The 15,637-nt window shown below is 44.0% G+C and overlaps 1 protein-coding gene across 1 annotated transcript in view; it reads right to left on the reverse strand.

Annotated features, from left to right (window-relative positions):
• Positions 1-731: 731 nt before the first annotated feature.
• Positions 732-15,637, reverse strand: part of Mccc2 (methylcrotonoyl-Coenzyme A carboxylase 2 (beta)) — a 67,108-nt gene continuing 52,202 nt past the window's right edge. The window contains exons 12-17 of the mRNA NM_030026.2: positions 13,100-13,176; positions 11,005-11,071; positions 6,815-6,971; positions 6,336-6,450; positions 4,356-4,441; positions 732-1,156 (exon numbers count right to left, since the gene is read on the reverse strand). Coding sequence (NP_084302.1) covers positions 1,039-1,156; positions 4,356-4,441; positions 6,336-6,450; positions 6,815-6,971; positions 11,005-11,071; positions 13,100-13,176 — 620 coding nt within the window. The 3' untranslated portion in view covers positions 732-1,038. The remainder of the gene's footprint in view (positions 1,157-4,355; positions 4,442-6,335; positions 6,451-6,814; positions 6,972-11,004; positions 11,072-13,099; positions 13,177-15,637) is intronic.

A 15,637-nucleotide genomic window follows, 5' to 3' on the forward strand; every position in this document is an offset into this window, starting at 1 on the left:
AGAATGAAGATCCAAGTTTGATCTTTAGAACCCCAAAAGCCAGGCATGGTGGTGCACATCTGTAGCACTGGGGAGGGAGACAGGAGGATTCCAGGGCCTCTGTGGCAAGACAGTCTAGCTGAATCCGTGAGCTTCAGGATCAGTGAGACACCCTGCCTCAAAACCAGGGTGGATGGGTCTGGAAAGACGGCTCTGTGGTGGACAGAACTTGCTGCTCTTCCAGAGAACCTGAGTTTTGGTTCCCCGCACCCATGTGAGCAGGTTCACAACTTCCTGTAATGGCAGCTCCAGGTCGGCCTATGCTGTTGTCCACCCACCCCCCTCTGTCTCTCTCTCTCTCATATACACACATACACCATACACAACACATAAGTAAAAATAAAGTAAACCTTTTTAAAAGGGTGGACAGATCCTGAGGAACAATGAAGTTGGTCTTTGATCTCTACAGGCACATACATGTACACACACGTACACACACACGTACACACACACGTACACACACATGTACACACACACATACACACACATGTACAACACACGAACACACACGTGTACACACATGTACATACACATGTACACATACATGCACACACATATGCACACACACATGTACACACACATGCACACACATGCACACATATAAGTGTGCTGAAATATCAAATATAACCAAGAAAATAATCACTTTGGGGGCAACGTAATTTTAAATTAACCATCTCAACAACCCTAGAATGTACAGATTAAAGAGATTTATTTTTCATACTGTTTGTGGTACTCAAAGGATAATTGCAAAATCGCTCTCTTCATTTTATGGGTGGTAAAAATGAGCCGTGAAAAATGTCTGTAAGAAAAAAATTTTTTTTTAAAAAAAAAGTCAAAGCTCATCAGGCAGACTAGTCACTGATTTTCACAGTTTTAACAAATCATACTGTTAAGAAAAGAATTCCTGTGACAGCTACATGTCCAGTAAATCTCAAGTTTCAAGGCTAGTTACACGCGCTAATTCTTGTTACGGGTGTGGCAGCATGTTCCATATCTGGGTTACATCCTGAAGATGCCAAAGTCAGTCCTCTGGATGGGCGCATTGAGGGCTGCACTGAGGCTGAGCCCCAGGACCAGCCTGGTGTCCACCGGGTCAATAATCCCATCGTCCCACAGCCTGTGAAAAGATGAAACGACCACTGTGAATGTGCCATCAAGCCACCATCCCTCCATGCCATGCCCAGAATCACCAAGAGGACCAACCACAGTACAGAGAGCTCTGGACTAGTTCCTGTGTACGGGAGTGGCCAATAGAAGCCATGCTTGAGAGAGTGGAACAAAGAAAGGAACAGCAGTGCTCCTACCCAAAGAAAAGACCGGCAGTGCTCCCCCAGGCTGCCATGTGGAGCCATGTGGAGCTTCAGGCTTTAGGAAAGACTTCATGTTTCTTTGCTCCTCATAGAAATGTAGCAATCTGCTCTGTCATTAGCAGTCCCATAAACCCAGGTAAAATCCAGTACTCTAAAGGCACACTCCCTGAAACTCTTAGCAAGCCGGCAATCACCGTGCAAGCCTCACCACATCCTATTAGTAAAATAAGCAACTTAAAATACCAGTCTTTATTTTTTGCTACAGTAGTGAAAAAAAATAACCTTAAACTGATTTGAAGAGAAACTCTTAAGAGATTTTAGCTTGTTCTCATCGACATCCTCAAATTTATATATATATATATATTTTAAAAAGGAGTGAGAAATAACACTGGTCTTTAGTTGCTTGTTCAGTTTTTTAAAAGATAGATCTCACTCTACAGGCCAACTCTGCCTGGAACCTGTGGTGATCCTCCTGCCTCAGCCTTCTGCAGATGTGAACCACTTTGCCAAACGAGGAATGTCTGCTCTTCTCGGGTTAATTGTTAGTAAATGGCAGTTTTGCCGTCTTTACTCCAAGTGCTTCTAGCATCTGGATGTCACATCACTTATTAAACGGTTTTTCACATTGGCAGATAGGAATCACATCTTTGCTCATAAAACATTCATCAGAGGGACCCTGAAGTACCAGTGGCCAATCAGCAGGAGGTTGTCCTTGGAACTGTGAGCAGGTAGACTGATTATCCCTCGGGAGCAAGGCTGGACTGTCTTGTCAGTGACAGCCATTAAAGGCCGTCCAAGGAAGAGGGTCAATCCAATGCCTGGGTGCAGCACATGAGCAGATGTCCGTGTGTGCCACAAAGGATTTAGGGAACAGGAACCGGGGCTGGGAACTAAAGCACTGGGTTAGTAGGTGTGAGATTTGAGCCCCAGATCAAGAGGCAATGAAACAGAGGTTCCCGTAACAGGAGATACTGCAGAAAGCTGGCATCGACCATGTTCAAGTCTAAGCAAACCAGGGAATGATTGCTAAGATGGGATTTACCAAACCCAAAACCAAGACCCCCAAGCCAGCTTGCAAATCTTTTCTTTTTTAGGAAAAGGTTGCTGTCTCCAGGGCAACAACTGTTTCAACAGCACGATTAAGCACACACAGATTAATAGAGAAACCTTCCTGTCTTTTAACATTGATTTGTAAAGACCCATCTATCCAGCCACACTCACTGAGGTCTTGAATGGAACCCATTAACAAACATTAACAGGCTTAGGAGATGGCTCAGCGGTTAAGAGCACTGACTGTTCTTCCTTCCAGAGGTCCTGAGTTCAATTCCCAGCAACCACATGGTGGCTCACAACCATCTGTAATGGGATCCTGTACCCTCTTCTGGTGTGTGTGAAGAAAGTGACAGTGTACTCACATACATAAAATAAATAAATCTTAAAAAAAAACAAGCATTAACATTAGTATAGCAATAATAAAGGATTCGATCTTTCCCAAGAAATGACTCATCTTAGGCATAAAAAAGCCTAAATTCACAGCTCATCTAAAATTTTCCATTTCCAAAGTTGAATATTTCAACTGTTCCTGCTTTGTATTTATTTGAAATCTCTCGCATGGGTCTCTGTAAATCTCTGCCTCTACTGGCTGCTATTACTGAATGTCTGTTTGCATTATGGCAAAGTGAGGTACAATTTTGTTGCTCAAACCAAAGATTACAAAGTAATTGGTTGTTAATTAAATGACCCAATGACCCACCACGATATAATTGTAAATCTTTTTAGGGGGTGGGGAACACAATTAGCACCAAGACAAATAGGAGTTTTGAAAATTCACAAGTGTGTTCGGAAAGTGTGCTCAGATAGGGGAAGGCTGATCTACTCTGCTGGGTTCGACCCCACCCAGCACTGTCTACTGTGGTGATGACACAGAGGCCTGTATCCTGAGACTCCAGAGGGAGGGGGATCAGGAATCCAAGATCATCTTTAAACTTAGGCAGTCCTAGCCGATCTGAGCTATAACGAGACCCCGCTGCCAAACAACAAACATCTCAAATGTTATTATCTGAACTCAAACTGACGATCAACACGCTTTGGTCTTTGCATTCTACTGCCAGAGCAACGCTGGCTACAGGGGAGGAATTCCAAGCCCTGAAATGGATTCTAACTTTCTTATTTTCTTCTGCCCTTCTCTCCAGTTCGCCCTTGTCCATAAAGGGCAGGAGCCTAGGCATAACCTAATTTTAGAAGACACTAGTATTTATTCTTTTCTCTGTCTGCCCAAGGGAAGAAAGAAGGCATGGTTTAGATTTGTCTTCATTTACTGAACAGTACAGCTATTGGAAAAACCATTTGAAAGCACACACCAAGCAGTCTCCAGCTAGGACAGGCAGGGAGAATTTATTACCTCATTATGATTATGCTTCACAGAAAACAAACTGTCAGCAGTGGCCCTGGCTGTGACTAATCACCTTCCGAGTATTCAAGCACACTTGTGAACCAATGTCAATAAGTGATCGACCAATCAATCTCACGCTTAAAAGAGGGGCGCAACCAAACAATCAGAAATCTGTGTGCTTAGGCAAAGATCAAGATCAACTCCTGAATAAGTAACACCCAGCATTAGAACTCTTATCCTCCACAGCAGACATGGCTCCCCTCTGGCTACAGGGCCACACCACATTATGGATACCCTAAGTGGGGTGGGACGTAGGAGCAATGGCGGAGGTGCTACAGTGTGGGGAAGCCTGGGAGGAGAGCGGCACCTTAGCATAAACAAATGGTCGGATAGATATAACTTTTTGTCTAGGCAGTAACAAGGTCTTTCTATGTAGCTCAGGCTGCCCTCAATCCTCAATCCTTCTGCCACAGATATACAAATGGCAGGAAAGCAGGCTTATGCTATCATACCTAGCCAGACACTACATTTGTCTCCTATGAAGGTCAACCATCCAGAGAGCTCAGGTGTCTGTGGAGCTGAGACTGAGGGGCTGAGAGAAGCCCTGTACCCACCTTGCACTAGAGTAGTAAGGGTTCCCTTCCTCTTCGAACCTCTTAATGATGGGTTCTTTCAAAGCTGCCTCCTCTGCACTGGAGAACTGAAAGAAAAGAGACGGTAAGTCAGCCTCCCTGGGACTGATTCCTTTAGCTAATCTCGTAAAGACATGCCCTGGCAACAAGTACAGAGCAACTAACATTTGCACAGTGACAGATCGCAAAGGATGTTTTATCATACACGGCCTTGCCTGGGACACAGGTCATCAAAGACAACACGCTGAGGCCATGAAGCGCAAAGAAAGCCAAAAACAAGGGCGTGCGTCACATATCACTGTGTCCTGTCTGGCAGGGTACAATAGGAGATGTGAGTCCCGCCATAGAACTAAAAAGCATTCGACAATCTCCAGTGAAAAAGGTGGAGAAGGCCATGCACAGTGGCCCTCACCCTTAATCCTAGCTCTATAAAGGAGAATTTTCAACTCTGAAGTATCCCAGAGCTGTGGATACAGGGATGCACTTGCCTAGCCTTTGGGAGACCTTGGCTTCAACCCCCAACGCCAAAATAAATAAGTAAATAATCAGGTACACTAGAAACAAATGACTTACTTCAAGTCAACCTTACCCTCTCTCATGCTCATACTGCAGTCAGTAGGCACTGGAGGGAGAACCCAAGACACGACATGTGCTTATATGAAAAGGGATGAGTTAAATATATATCAAATGAACCAAAGGAAAAAAAATGGTTACCTAACAAGGGGCTACTTTTGTTTGATAAAGTTCAAACATACCTTCAAAACATCAGGTAAACAGACTCTACCACCTATGCTGCCGACAGCATCCCCCTCAGCCCTCCTCCACCTAGACACACACACAAAGAGCAAAGCTATTTTGCTTCAGTACTGGCTGGCACTGAAGTGAATCTAAAACATCAACCTAACTGTACAGAGTGCCCTGCTGCCAGGTAGAGACAAAGAGGCAGGCTGGGGAGACAGTCAGTGGGTAAAAGCTCTTGCATTGAAACCATGGAGACCTGAGTTCAGATTCCTAGGATCCATGTAACAGCTTGACATGTTCCACAAGCTGTAATCCCAGCGCCCGCTTGGGGAGATGGGAGAGCCCCTGGAAGTTCACCAGAGAGCTAACCTAGTGTACACAACAGAGAAACAACAAAGAGACCTCGCCTCAGATCAGGCAGAAGGCAAGGTCCAGTACTAGAGGTTGTCCTCTGACCTCCACATCACCATGCAGTGGCATTCTCACATGTGAGTGTGCACACACAGACTCAAGTGACTCTGCAGACCCCGCGGTTGACCACGTGATCTCTGCTGGCAAAGCAAAGCAATGTCACACCGAGGAGGTATCCACACTATCTTGCCTATGACAAGACAACGGTGCACATAAGCTACAGCAGAAGCACACAGCTGACATTTCAGGACCTGGTGCTTAAACAGAGCCCTTAAAGGCCATAACTAAACATTCATACAGAATTTCCACAGAGTCTCATACAGAATTTCTGCAGAGACACAAACAAAGAATCCATTTAAGAGCAGTCACCCTGGTTTGTCCTTCAGCAGCACATTTATACTCTGTCCATTTTTCCATAGTTATACTCTCAAAGAATACTAATTTACATACTAATACTTAGTCACATCTCAGTAGGTGACTGAATCTCTCTCAAGTGACCCTTAACAACTGTGTAAAACAAAAACAGGAACGGAGATCTGCTGCTTTGGGCCAAAAAGGAGTAAATTGGATTTCCTTAGATCTCACTAACAGCAAAAGAGTAAGAACCCAGCACATCTGCCTGGAGCTTGGGAATTTCTGGGGCTGCAGGAACAGGTCAGCAGTACAGTGCTTGCCTGGCATGCTTAAGGCTCAGGAGTGGAGCCTCACAACCCTTCCCACGGACACACAGGTAGCTTGGGTGCTCTGCTTCCGAGCTGCAGGGGTTTGCAGGGGACAGTCAAACCCACATGAAGCAAAGAAGTCGCTTACCTGCTTCCCCTCGCGTGCTTTCTGGTCTCTAGCCACTGTGGCTAACACCGTGGCTGCCTGCTCTCCTCCCATCACAGAGATGCGGGCATTTGGCCACATGTAGAGAAACCTTGGACTGGAAGGAAAAAAAAGAAACCATCAGATTCATGCAGTACAATCCGGCATGGTGGCAAAACTCTGTAAGCAGATTAAAATATAACCGAGCATGTGTGCCGAATGTCATTTTACACCCCAAACCTGGGATAAAGTGATAACTTATTTGTGTTTTGTTTGTAGACATGACCCTCTGGAGTAGCCTGAGCTTGCCTCACATTTGCTGTGTTGCAAGGCTGGCTTTGAACTCCCTATTCTCCTGCCTCTTCCTGCTAAGAGCGAAGATTACAGGCCTGCGCCACCACTGCTGGAATTTACATGACCATCTGTAACTTCACTTGAAATGCATTTCTTTCTTCCAAAAGAAAGCTGAGGCCACTGCCCACCTGTATGCTCTGCCACACATTCCGTAGTTTCCAGCCCCGTACGATCCCCCAATTATGACAGTTATCTTAGGCACTTTGGCACAGGCTACTGCAGCTACCATTTTGGCACCATCCTTGGCAATCCCTTCAGCTTCATAGTCTCTGCCAACCATGAATCCTAGGAGAAAGAACAGAAACACAGCCTTGAGCGGCGGATGCACATACAGAAGTCAATCCCACCAAGGTACTGTCAAACCCTGGCTCAAACTAACTTCACCATAAATTTTCTCATTCTAATAAAATAGTCCCACAGGAAGTGCATACGCCAATGTGTGCTTCAAAGGACCACAATAAAACCTTTCTTCATATGCTGGAAAGATGGCTCAGAGGTTAAGAGCATTGGTTGCTCTTCCAGAGGTCCTGAGTTCAATTCCCAGCAACTACATGGTGGCTCATGACCATCTGTAATGAGATCTAGTGCCCTCTTCTGGCCTGCAGGTATACATGCAAGCAGAACACTGTATATATAATACATCTTAAAAAAAAAAAAAAAGAAACAAAAAAGTCTCTCCATGTTTGTTTGTTTGTTTTTCTTCCTCTATGTGAACTCATTCTATAGACCAGGCTAGCCTCAAAATCACAGAAATCCACCTGCCTCAGCCTCCTGAATGCTGGGATTAAAGGCGTGTGTGTGCCACCACCATCACCAGCTCTTTCCATTTTAGATGTCCTTAAAACACTTTGTTTCAACACGTACAGATCTTTGAGCCACAGAAGGAAACACTCTGTCTTCCAGAGAGTATCACAAGGCAAAGGCTTGATGGGGAGAGACTGTGACATTGCCACAGGAAAGGTACCGCCCGGCAAGGCAAGCCAGTCTGGAAGCTTTCCACATCCACTGACCTGGTTTAAAATAGGACTCCTCCCTTTGCAGCACTGCTTAAAACTTTGATGAAATAAAGATTAATGTTTCATGGGGATGGTGAGTCCCTGCCAGGGGCTCAACAGCAAGATTTAAAAAAAAAAAAAGGTTTTCTTTGTAATTACAGGATTTCTCTGTTTCTTCAAGCCTCAACTCTGAGGAAATCACTCTTCTGCTGTAACATGCCTTCTATGACAGGGGCGTACCCTTTTCTTATTTGAGAACCATGAAGTCAAGTTTCAGTTCTCCATTCCCACCTGAAGCTCTGGGGGAGGCATTTTCCCCCCTGCATATGTAAACTAGCTTGTCTGACTCTCTGCTCTTGGTTGGCAAATCCCCAGTATTGTGTCATCCACTTAGTCCAGCAATCCTGTGGAGGAGCTGGACATGCAGGGACACCAAGGAACCACAACAGAGGGAGGCCCTTGCCTGTGCTGGTGAGGTCTGACACTCCAGCCACCTTTATAAGCCAGCCTTCAGAGCAGCTCAAAACTGCTTCACCCAATGTATCTGACTCTGCAAAATATTCTATCATAGCTGGCCCCAAGGAACAGCTCTTCTCAAGCCCTCACCTGACCAACTCTACAGATGATCTGCATCCAAAAGAAAAGAAGCCACTTCATCTGGTTTTCTCAAATCCTCCTTCCTAACATGCACGAGTGCATGCGCACGCACACACACACACACACACACACACACACACACAGAGAGAGAGAGAGAGAGAGAGAGAGAGAGAGAGAGAGAGCAAACAAGCATACAAACACATAAAAATCCTGTAGTCTTGCTTCCTCTTTTCCTATACTCTTAACTCTGTAGGACAAAAAAATCAAAACCAAAACGGAGCGATAGTACTCTTCCCTGAGAATTCTTTCCACTCTTGAGAGTTCTTAGTTTCCCTTAAAAAAAAATCTGGGGGCTGACAAGATGGCTCAGTGGGTAAGGTCTTGAGTTCAAATCCCAGCATCCACATGGTGCTTCACAACCATCCGTAAGGAGATCTGACACCTTCTTCTGGTACGTCTGAGGTCAGCTACTGTGTACTTATGTATAATTATAAATAAATCTTTTTTAAAAAAATCTGTTTGCACTACAAAAAATGAAGAGAGGCAGGGGAAGAGAGCAGGTGGCTTGAAGACTATCCTGAGCCTTCTCTTCTCCTAAGGTATTCTTCTCTATTCCCACAGCTTCAACTATTTTCTCCTCATTCTGATGAAATGCATATTTTTATCCCCAGCTAAGATATCTCTCCCAGCCCAAGATTTACTCAGTGGCATACCATATGCCCACACACCAGTGCCTCACAGGTCCCTCATATGCAATGTTGTAAAGCAAAACTCAGCCTCTACCCTCAAAACAGTGTAAACGAAGTGAAACAAGACAAAAATGGGAAAATTATCTAAGCAAATGTTTAACTTTATAATGGTGAGCCACAGTTAGAAACACGATCCTAGCATCGGTAAACATCAGAGACTTTTCCATTTGTTCTTACACAGGCTACCATGTATGAACCTCTCAGGTCACTATCTGGAACTAATTCCTCTCAAAATTCATTAAGGGTTGACAGTGTGGTTATCAAGAGAGCATTTATTTAGTGTGCTTAAGGCCCTGGGCTCTACCCCCAACACTGGAAAAACAAAACAACAATAACCATACATACACACACACACACACACACACACACACACACACACACACACATAGAATGAAGGTGCTTCATTACTATATAAAGTCCTGTCCAAGATTGAGAGGCCTGGCAGGTCTACATAGTGAGTTTCCTCTCAGAGAAACTTCCCTGAGCTCAACAACTACTTAAAAGCCTCTGTTACTCACAGTCATCTATTGGATGGAACACAGGGCCCCTAATGAAGGAGCTAGAGAAAGTACCCAAGGAGCTAAAGGGGTCTGCAACCCTATAGAAGGATCAACAATATGAACTAATCAGTACCCCCCAGAACTGTGTCTCTAGCTGCATATGTAGCAGAAGATGGCTTAGTCGGCCATCAATGGGAGGAGAGGCCCTTGGGCTTGAGAAGATTGTATGCCCCAGTACAGGAGAATGCCAGGGCCAGAAAGCGGGAGTGAGTGGGTTGGGGAGCAGGGTCGGGGGAGGGTATAGGGGATTTTCGGGATTTGAAATGTAAATGAAGAAAATATCTAATTTAAAAAAAAAAGCCTCTGCTGGTAGATGGGGGTGGTGCATGTCTTTAATCCTAGAACACAGAAGACAGAGGAGGAAGGCAGATTTTTGAGAGTTCAGAGCTAGCCTAGTCTACTTAGTGTGTTCAAGGCCAACTAAGGCTACACGATGAAACCCAATTTTTAAAAAGGTCTATCTTCCAAGGAATGGAAGTTTATTGGTAGCCTGAGTTATATGTATCTACATCAACACAATGCAGCACACAAAACGGGAAAGGAGAAAACGTCTAAACACTACAGCTGGAGGTCTTCAAAATCAACCTACGCCTGCTTAGGATTGTCTATGGCCTGTGAAGTTCAGAGGCAAAAAAGTTCACACTAGCCATTCTATGGGGCTAAAATGCAAATCCCCAGGGTTCAGTGCAAACAGACATTACTTCAAGATTGGGCACCTGGCTTAATCAGTAAAGCGCTTACCTGACATCCAGGGTCCTGGCCTTGAACTCATGCACGATCCTGCCCCAGCTTCCCAAGCTACTGGGACTACAGGCCTACACCACCACACCCTGCCTAGTAAAGCACTTACCAAGAACCATGAGGGCCTGGTTTTCACCCCTAGCACCCACATGGTGCACATTTGCACTCCCAGTGCTGGGAAGACAGAGACAGAAAGACCTTTAGGGACCACTGGCTAGCCAGTCTAGTCTAACAGATGAGCTCTACCCAGTAAGAGACCTTGTCTCAAAAACAGTGAACAGCTGAAGGAATGACATTTGAAGTTGGCCACTGGTCTCTAGTACACACACACACACACACACACACACACAGAGGCATTATTTCAGAGAATTTACTGTACAGTGAAAGTAAAGAGATGCCCATAGCATGTGCTTGGAGTGATTAGGATGCTGAGACAGTGAGTCAGATACCCTCTCTGGTAGCGGTAAGATGGGACATCCCGCTGCTCCTGGGTGAATGGTAGAGGTGAGCAAGAGTCAAGAGAAGCCATGTGAAAGTTTGTAATACACAAAATTCACAGGCTGCTTCACGTAGAACACCTAAGGTAATCTGAGACTCCTTGGTACTCATGAAGGAAACCCGCTCTCTGCATTCACACATGAGCTGCAGGGCAGTGTGGCGAGAACGATGGCCTCACCGGTGATATTCTGAAGAAACAGCAGAGGGATATTTCTCTGGCAGCACAGCTGGACGAAGTGAGCACCCTGTAAACACAACATACAAACACCTGATCCTTAACAAAACAAATGAACTTCTCCCCAACCCACACTTCCAGGCAGAATTAAGAAAGAGCATAGCCCTTGTCTGGCTAGTCTGACCTCCCAGGTACTAGGACAACACTTCAGTAGCTGCCCTGTCACCAGGACATAAGTGACTGTGGGTCTGCAAGGCCTTTCTATTACCTCTGTATTCACACTTGCCCAAGCGAGTGGTAGGAGTCTGCCCTCATTTTCCAGGTCTCCACTTTAGGATAGGCAAAACGCAAGCCCTCTGTGGTATCAAGGCTGACGTTTACATCTGGGTGACCATTTGAAATTCCTTCAGATCTAATACTATGTTAAAAGAGACATCTTTCTCACTGACACAATCCAAATAAAATTTGTAGATTAGGTCAGTGTTAGAGACTTCTGGCCTTGAGGCTCAGGAATTGTTTAGTGATCCCAACTTGTATTCTTTTCCTATCTTGTTTACCATTCCTGTGTGCTTTCTTCTGTTTTTGCAAATCCCTTTTGCCTCTTCTAGAAAGGTCCTGGCAGATACACTATAGCAAGATAATTGCTCATCCTCTGTATAACTATGTTTATAGAAATGAGGAAACCACAGAGACCTTTGGGGCTTATTTCAATAAAGGAAATGTCAGACTGGTGCCAAATATAACTTCTCTAGGGCTTACCTGTGCCAAGACGGCAGACAAACCAGATTGTTTGTCTAGCTCTGGCCTGGCCTGATATTTACTCTATGGGAATAAACACACTACATACTCGGTGTGTGTGTGCACGCATGTGTGTATTTTAAGACAGGATATTTTTATGTAGTCCTGGCTATACCGGAATTCTCTTTGTAGACCAGGCTGGCCTCAAATTCACAAACATTCTCCTGCCTCTGCTTCTCAAGTAGTAAAATTAGAAGCATGTGCCACCACACCTAGCTTTATATATACAGACATATGCATGTACATGTGTGTATGTATGTGTGTATTCTTTAAGCTGCTATTTAGGAATTTTTAATATCTTTTAAAACACTATAAAACTATTAAATGAAAACTGATAAAACTATATATGGCAAAAATCATTTTTTAAAAAGAAAACAGTATACTTTTAAGAGTATTAAAGGTCCTTTGTAATATGATTATAGGTGTAGCTCAGGCTAGCCTGAACTATCCTCCTATCTCAGCCTCCCAAGTGCTAGGCCTACAGGAGTAAACTACATGTCCAACTGCTGTCTATTTTCTTTGAGTTTGTTTTCATTTTATAATTAAGTTGGGAGAACTAAACATGTATAGCAGGATATAAAAATTAGTTTTATTGCTAAAACATTTCTTTAAGGACAAATTTATCCTCGATTAGCCTAAGAGCTTAACAGCCTGTTCCTCTCAGTAAGGGCACTGCTTTGTTGACTGAAAAGGAAAAACTGAGGGGTTTTTGTTGTTGTTGTTGTTGTTACAATATTTTACCAAAGTGCATGTGTTACATTTCCACAAGCTTAGGTGAATCTGAGACAAAGATGTGAAATCAAGTCCTGAGGTCAGAGCACGAGGGACTCCCGCATTCACGGCTGCAACTGCAGTAACAATGACCTACGATCTGCACGTCACCAAAAAAGTAAAAGTAACATGGAAAAGATGGCTGGAGAGGTCACAACTCAGAACCACAGACAAACGGTATCAGAACCTCCCTAGCATGGCGGGGCCTATAGAATGAGGCAAGAATTCCCTGCCTTCTCAGGGGGATCTTCCTAAGTCACCCAGTAGGCTTTAATAGTGCTACACCCAGCTCCTCACACCATGTAAAGCACCATAGAAGCCAGTTCAACACCAGCACTGTGCACAAGTACACACATGGGGTTCTACTTCCAACACCAGCACTGTGCACATGCATAAACAGAGTGCTCTGCTTGCTAAGAGGTCCAGGTAATACTATAAAGCTCTTATACAATACATTTTAATCTACTACATGACCTTCAAAATTAATTATGGTAAATCAGAAAATCTTAATGCATGTAACAGTACTTGCCTTCTTAGCAGATTCAGAAAACAAAACTCCATTGTTTCCAATGATGCCAACGGGGTACCCAAATATTCGAGCAAATCCTCAAGAGAAAATTAAAAAAAAAAGAGTTATGTTTTTCAGGGGGCCATTCTTTTGCAACAGAAGCATACTGCACATCCTTTAATTTGAGATCAAAGGCTAAAATGTAAATAGAAGTGGTCTTAGGAAAAAAAAAATTCCTGTGTTTTTTTTTTATTCCTAAAGGTACTAGGTTTCTTGTTCGTTCTGTTTGTGCGTCTCAAAGTCCATGTTCCATGTAAAGTTATCCATACTTACATAGTTTGATTAAGTGACTCATTTAGAATATGTACATATCACACATGTGAGTGCCCCCTACCCCCCAGGGTACCAGAGACCAGGGTGTCTTGAAATATTTATTAAAGTTTAAAATACCTCAAACTTGGGCTAGAGAGATGGCTCAGTGGTTAAGAGTAGTGTCTGTTCTTCCAGAGGTCCTGAGTTCAATTCCCAGCAACTACATAGTGGCTCACAGGCATCTGTAATGGGATCTGATGCCCTTTTCTGGCACGCAAGTATACATGTACATAGAGTGCATATATATATATACATATATATATATATATATAATAAATTAATAATCTTTAAAAATAATAAAAATTCAAACTTTAAAGAAATTCTTTAAAAAGAATATTCTGCTCTTCACACACACACACACACACACACACACACACACACCATCCTTGTCTACACCACACACACACATACTCACACCCCATCCTTGTGTATACCACACACACACACACACACACACACACACACACACACACGAAAGGAAAAAATCACGGCCTGTCATTTTGAGAGGCAGAGGCTTAAGGTGATTTGCAAACCAGAAGAACTTGATTAAAGAAAAATTCTTTCCTCTTCCAACAAGCCTGGGTCCTACTAGAAGCAGGTGCCAAGTGCTCGGAGCCCAAGAACAGGTCCTCCAAGAGTCACACAGGAAAATGAATAAAAAGTGTGGCAACATATAGACTGAGTCACAATGCTGAATTCTGAATAACCATTGCCGCTTTGGCTCTTTACTTCTAGCCTTGTCTGGATTTTATTATTTTTTTGCCATCATTTTTTATATGTGATAGAACCTGCTCTGAGGGCCACATAGGATTCTCTGTGTTTCTAAGGCCTAATGTCCCAGCCAGAGGCCTATGTATGATGAACATTCTAAGTGTATTGACCCTTTAGAAGCTGCAGAAGAGGAAAAGGCCCAAGATGTCCTTAGTTCTGCCTTACCCACGAAGGGATGGAAATCTGTCACATGATGCTACTCAATTTTTAGCCATTTACAACTCAGCCCTCCCAATGTCCTGCGGGGGTAGGAGTGAGCGGGCGGGGCAGGAGTGGGCGTCGAGGCACAGACAGACAGGCTGAGTTGGGCACATGCTTTCAATATGCCAGCCTCTCAATCAAGAAAGGACCTTTACGAATGACCTGACCCAAACAGAAAATCAGAGTATGTCACAGAAATCTCCTAGGCTTAGAAGAAACCTTAAGGAGCTTGCAGAAATACCCAAGGCTCTGCCATCTAGCTCTACTCTCTCCTTTCAGGTCTCCTACTCATCTCTCTCTCCCCTGACCCCAGCCTTATACATGAATTCCAGTGCAATAGAGAAAAGATGGGGAAACCAGCTTTGTCCTTGACACAAGGACACAAGAGTGCCATGGTCTTTTGGCAGGTACCAGGCAAAGCACTTAGAAGGAGACAACAGAGACAGCCCATCCATCTTAGAGGAAGCACATCTCCCTGGATTGTTTTAAACCATGACACAATGAGGGCTACATCCTGCACTGCTGCCAGGCAAATCCAGCCTATATATCAAACAAAAAGCTCTTAATCACTTAAACACCTAAAGAGAAAACCATAAATTCCTCTTCCAGCATGAACCATCCTCTCGCTCATAAATCGAGCTAGGAGGAATTGCCAAGGTCCAGCCCTAAGCCTCTATAGACAGCTGCAATTTGGATTTTTGTAGCTTCTTTTTTCCCTGGTCTACTAAGTTTTATTCAGAAGAAATACTGTATTTTCAGGCTTTTTACAGGCTAATAAAATTCACAAAATTTGTTCTGCCATTATCCACTGGTGGGTTACTATGAGTCTAGCGTCTGTTTGAAATGGTTTCTTTCAGAAGCTGACAGTGCCAACCAACACTTTAGACCAAAGAACTAACTTGTATACCCACTGTTTTCCCTGACATGGCACACTGACCTGAATTTTCAACTTGGCGTTTGAATGTATCCCTTAAGAGGGGCTTGGCGAGATGCCTCTGAGGTCAAGAACACTTGCTGCGATTGCAGAAGACATGGGTTTAATCCCAAGCACCCACATTCCGTGGCTCAGAATTGCCCGGAACTCCAGTTCCAGGGTACCCAATGCCCTAGTGTAGCCTCCAAGGTCACCAGAAATATATGTGGTATGCATAAACATATGCAGGCATACGCTCACACACATAAAAAATAAATTAACCTTAGGAAACAAAAATATCT

The sequence above is a fragment of the Mus musculus genome, chromosome 13 (assembly GCF_000001635.26).
Source record: "Mus musculus strain C57BL/6J chromosome 13, GRCm38.p6 C57BL/6J".
Lineage (NCBI taxonomy): Eukaryota > Metazoa > Chordata > Mammalia > Rodentia > Muridae > Mus > Mus musculus.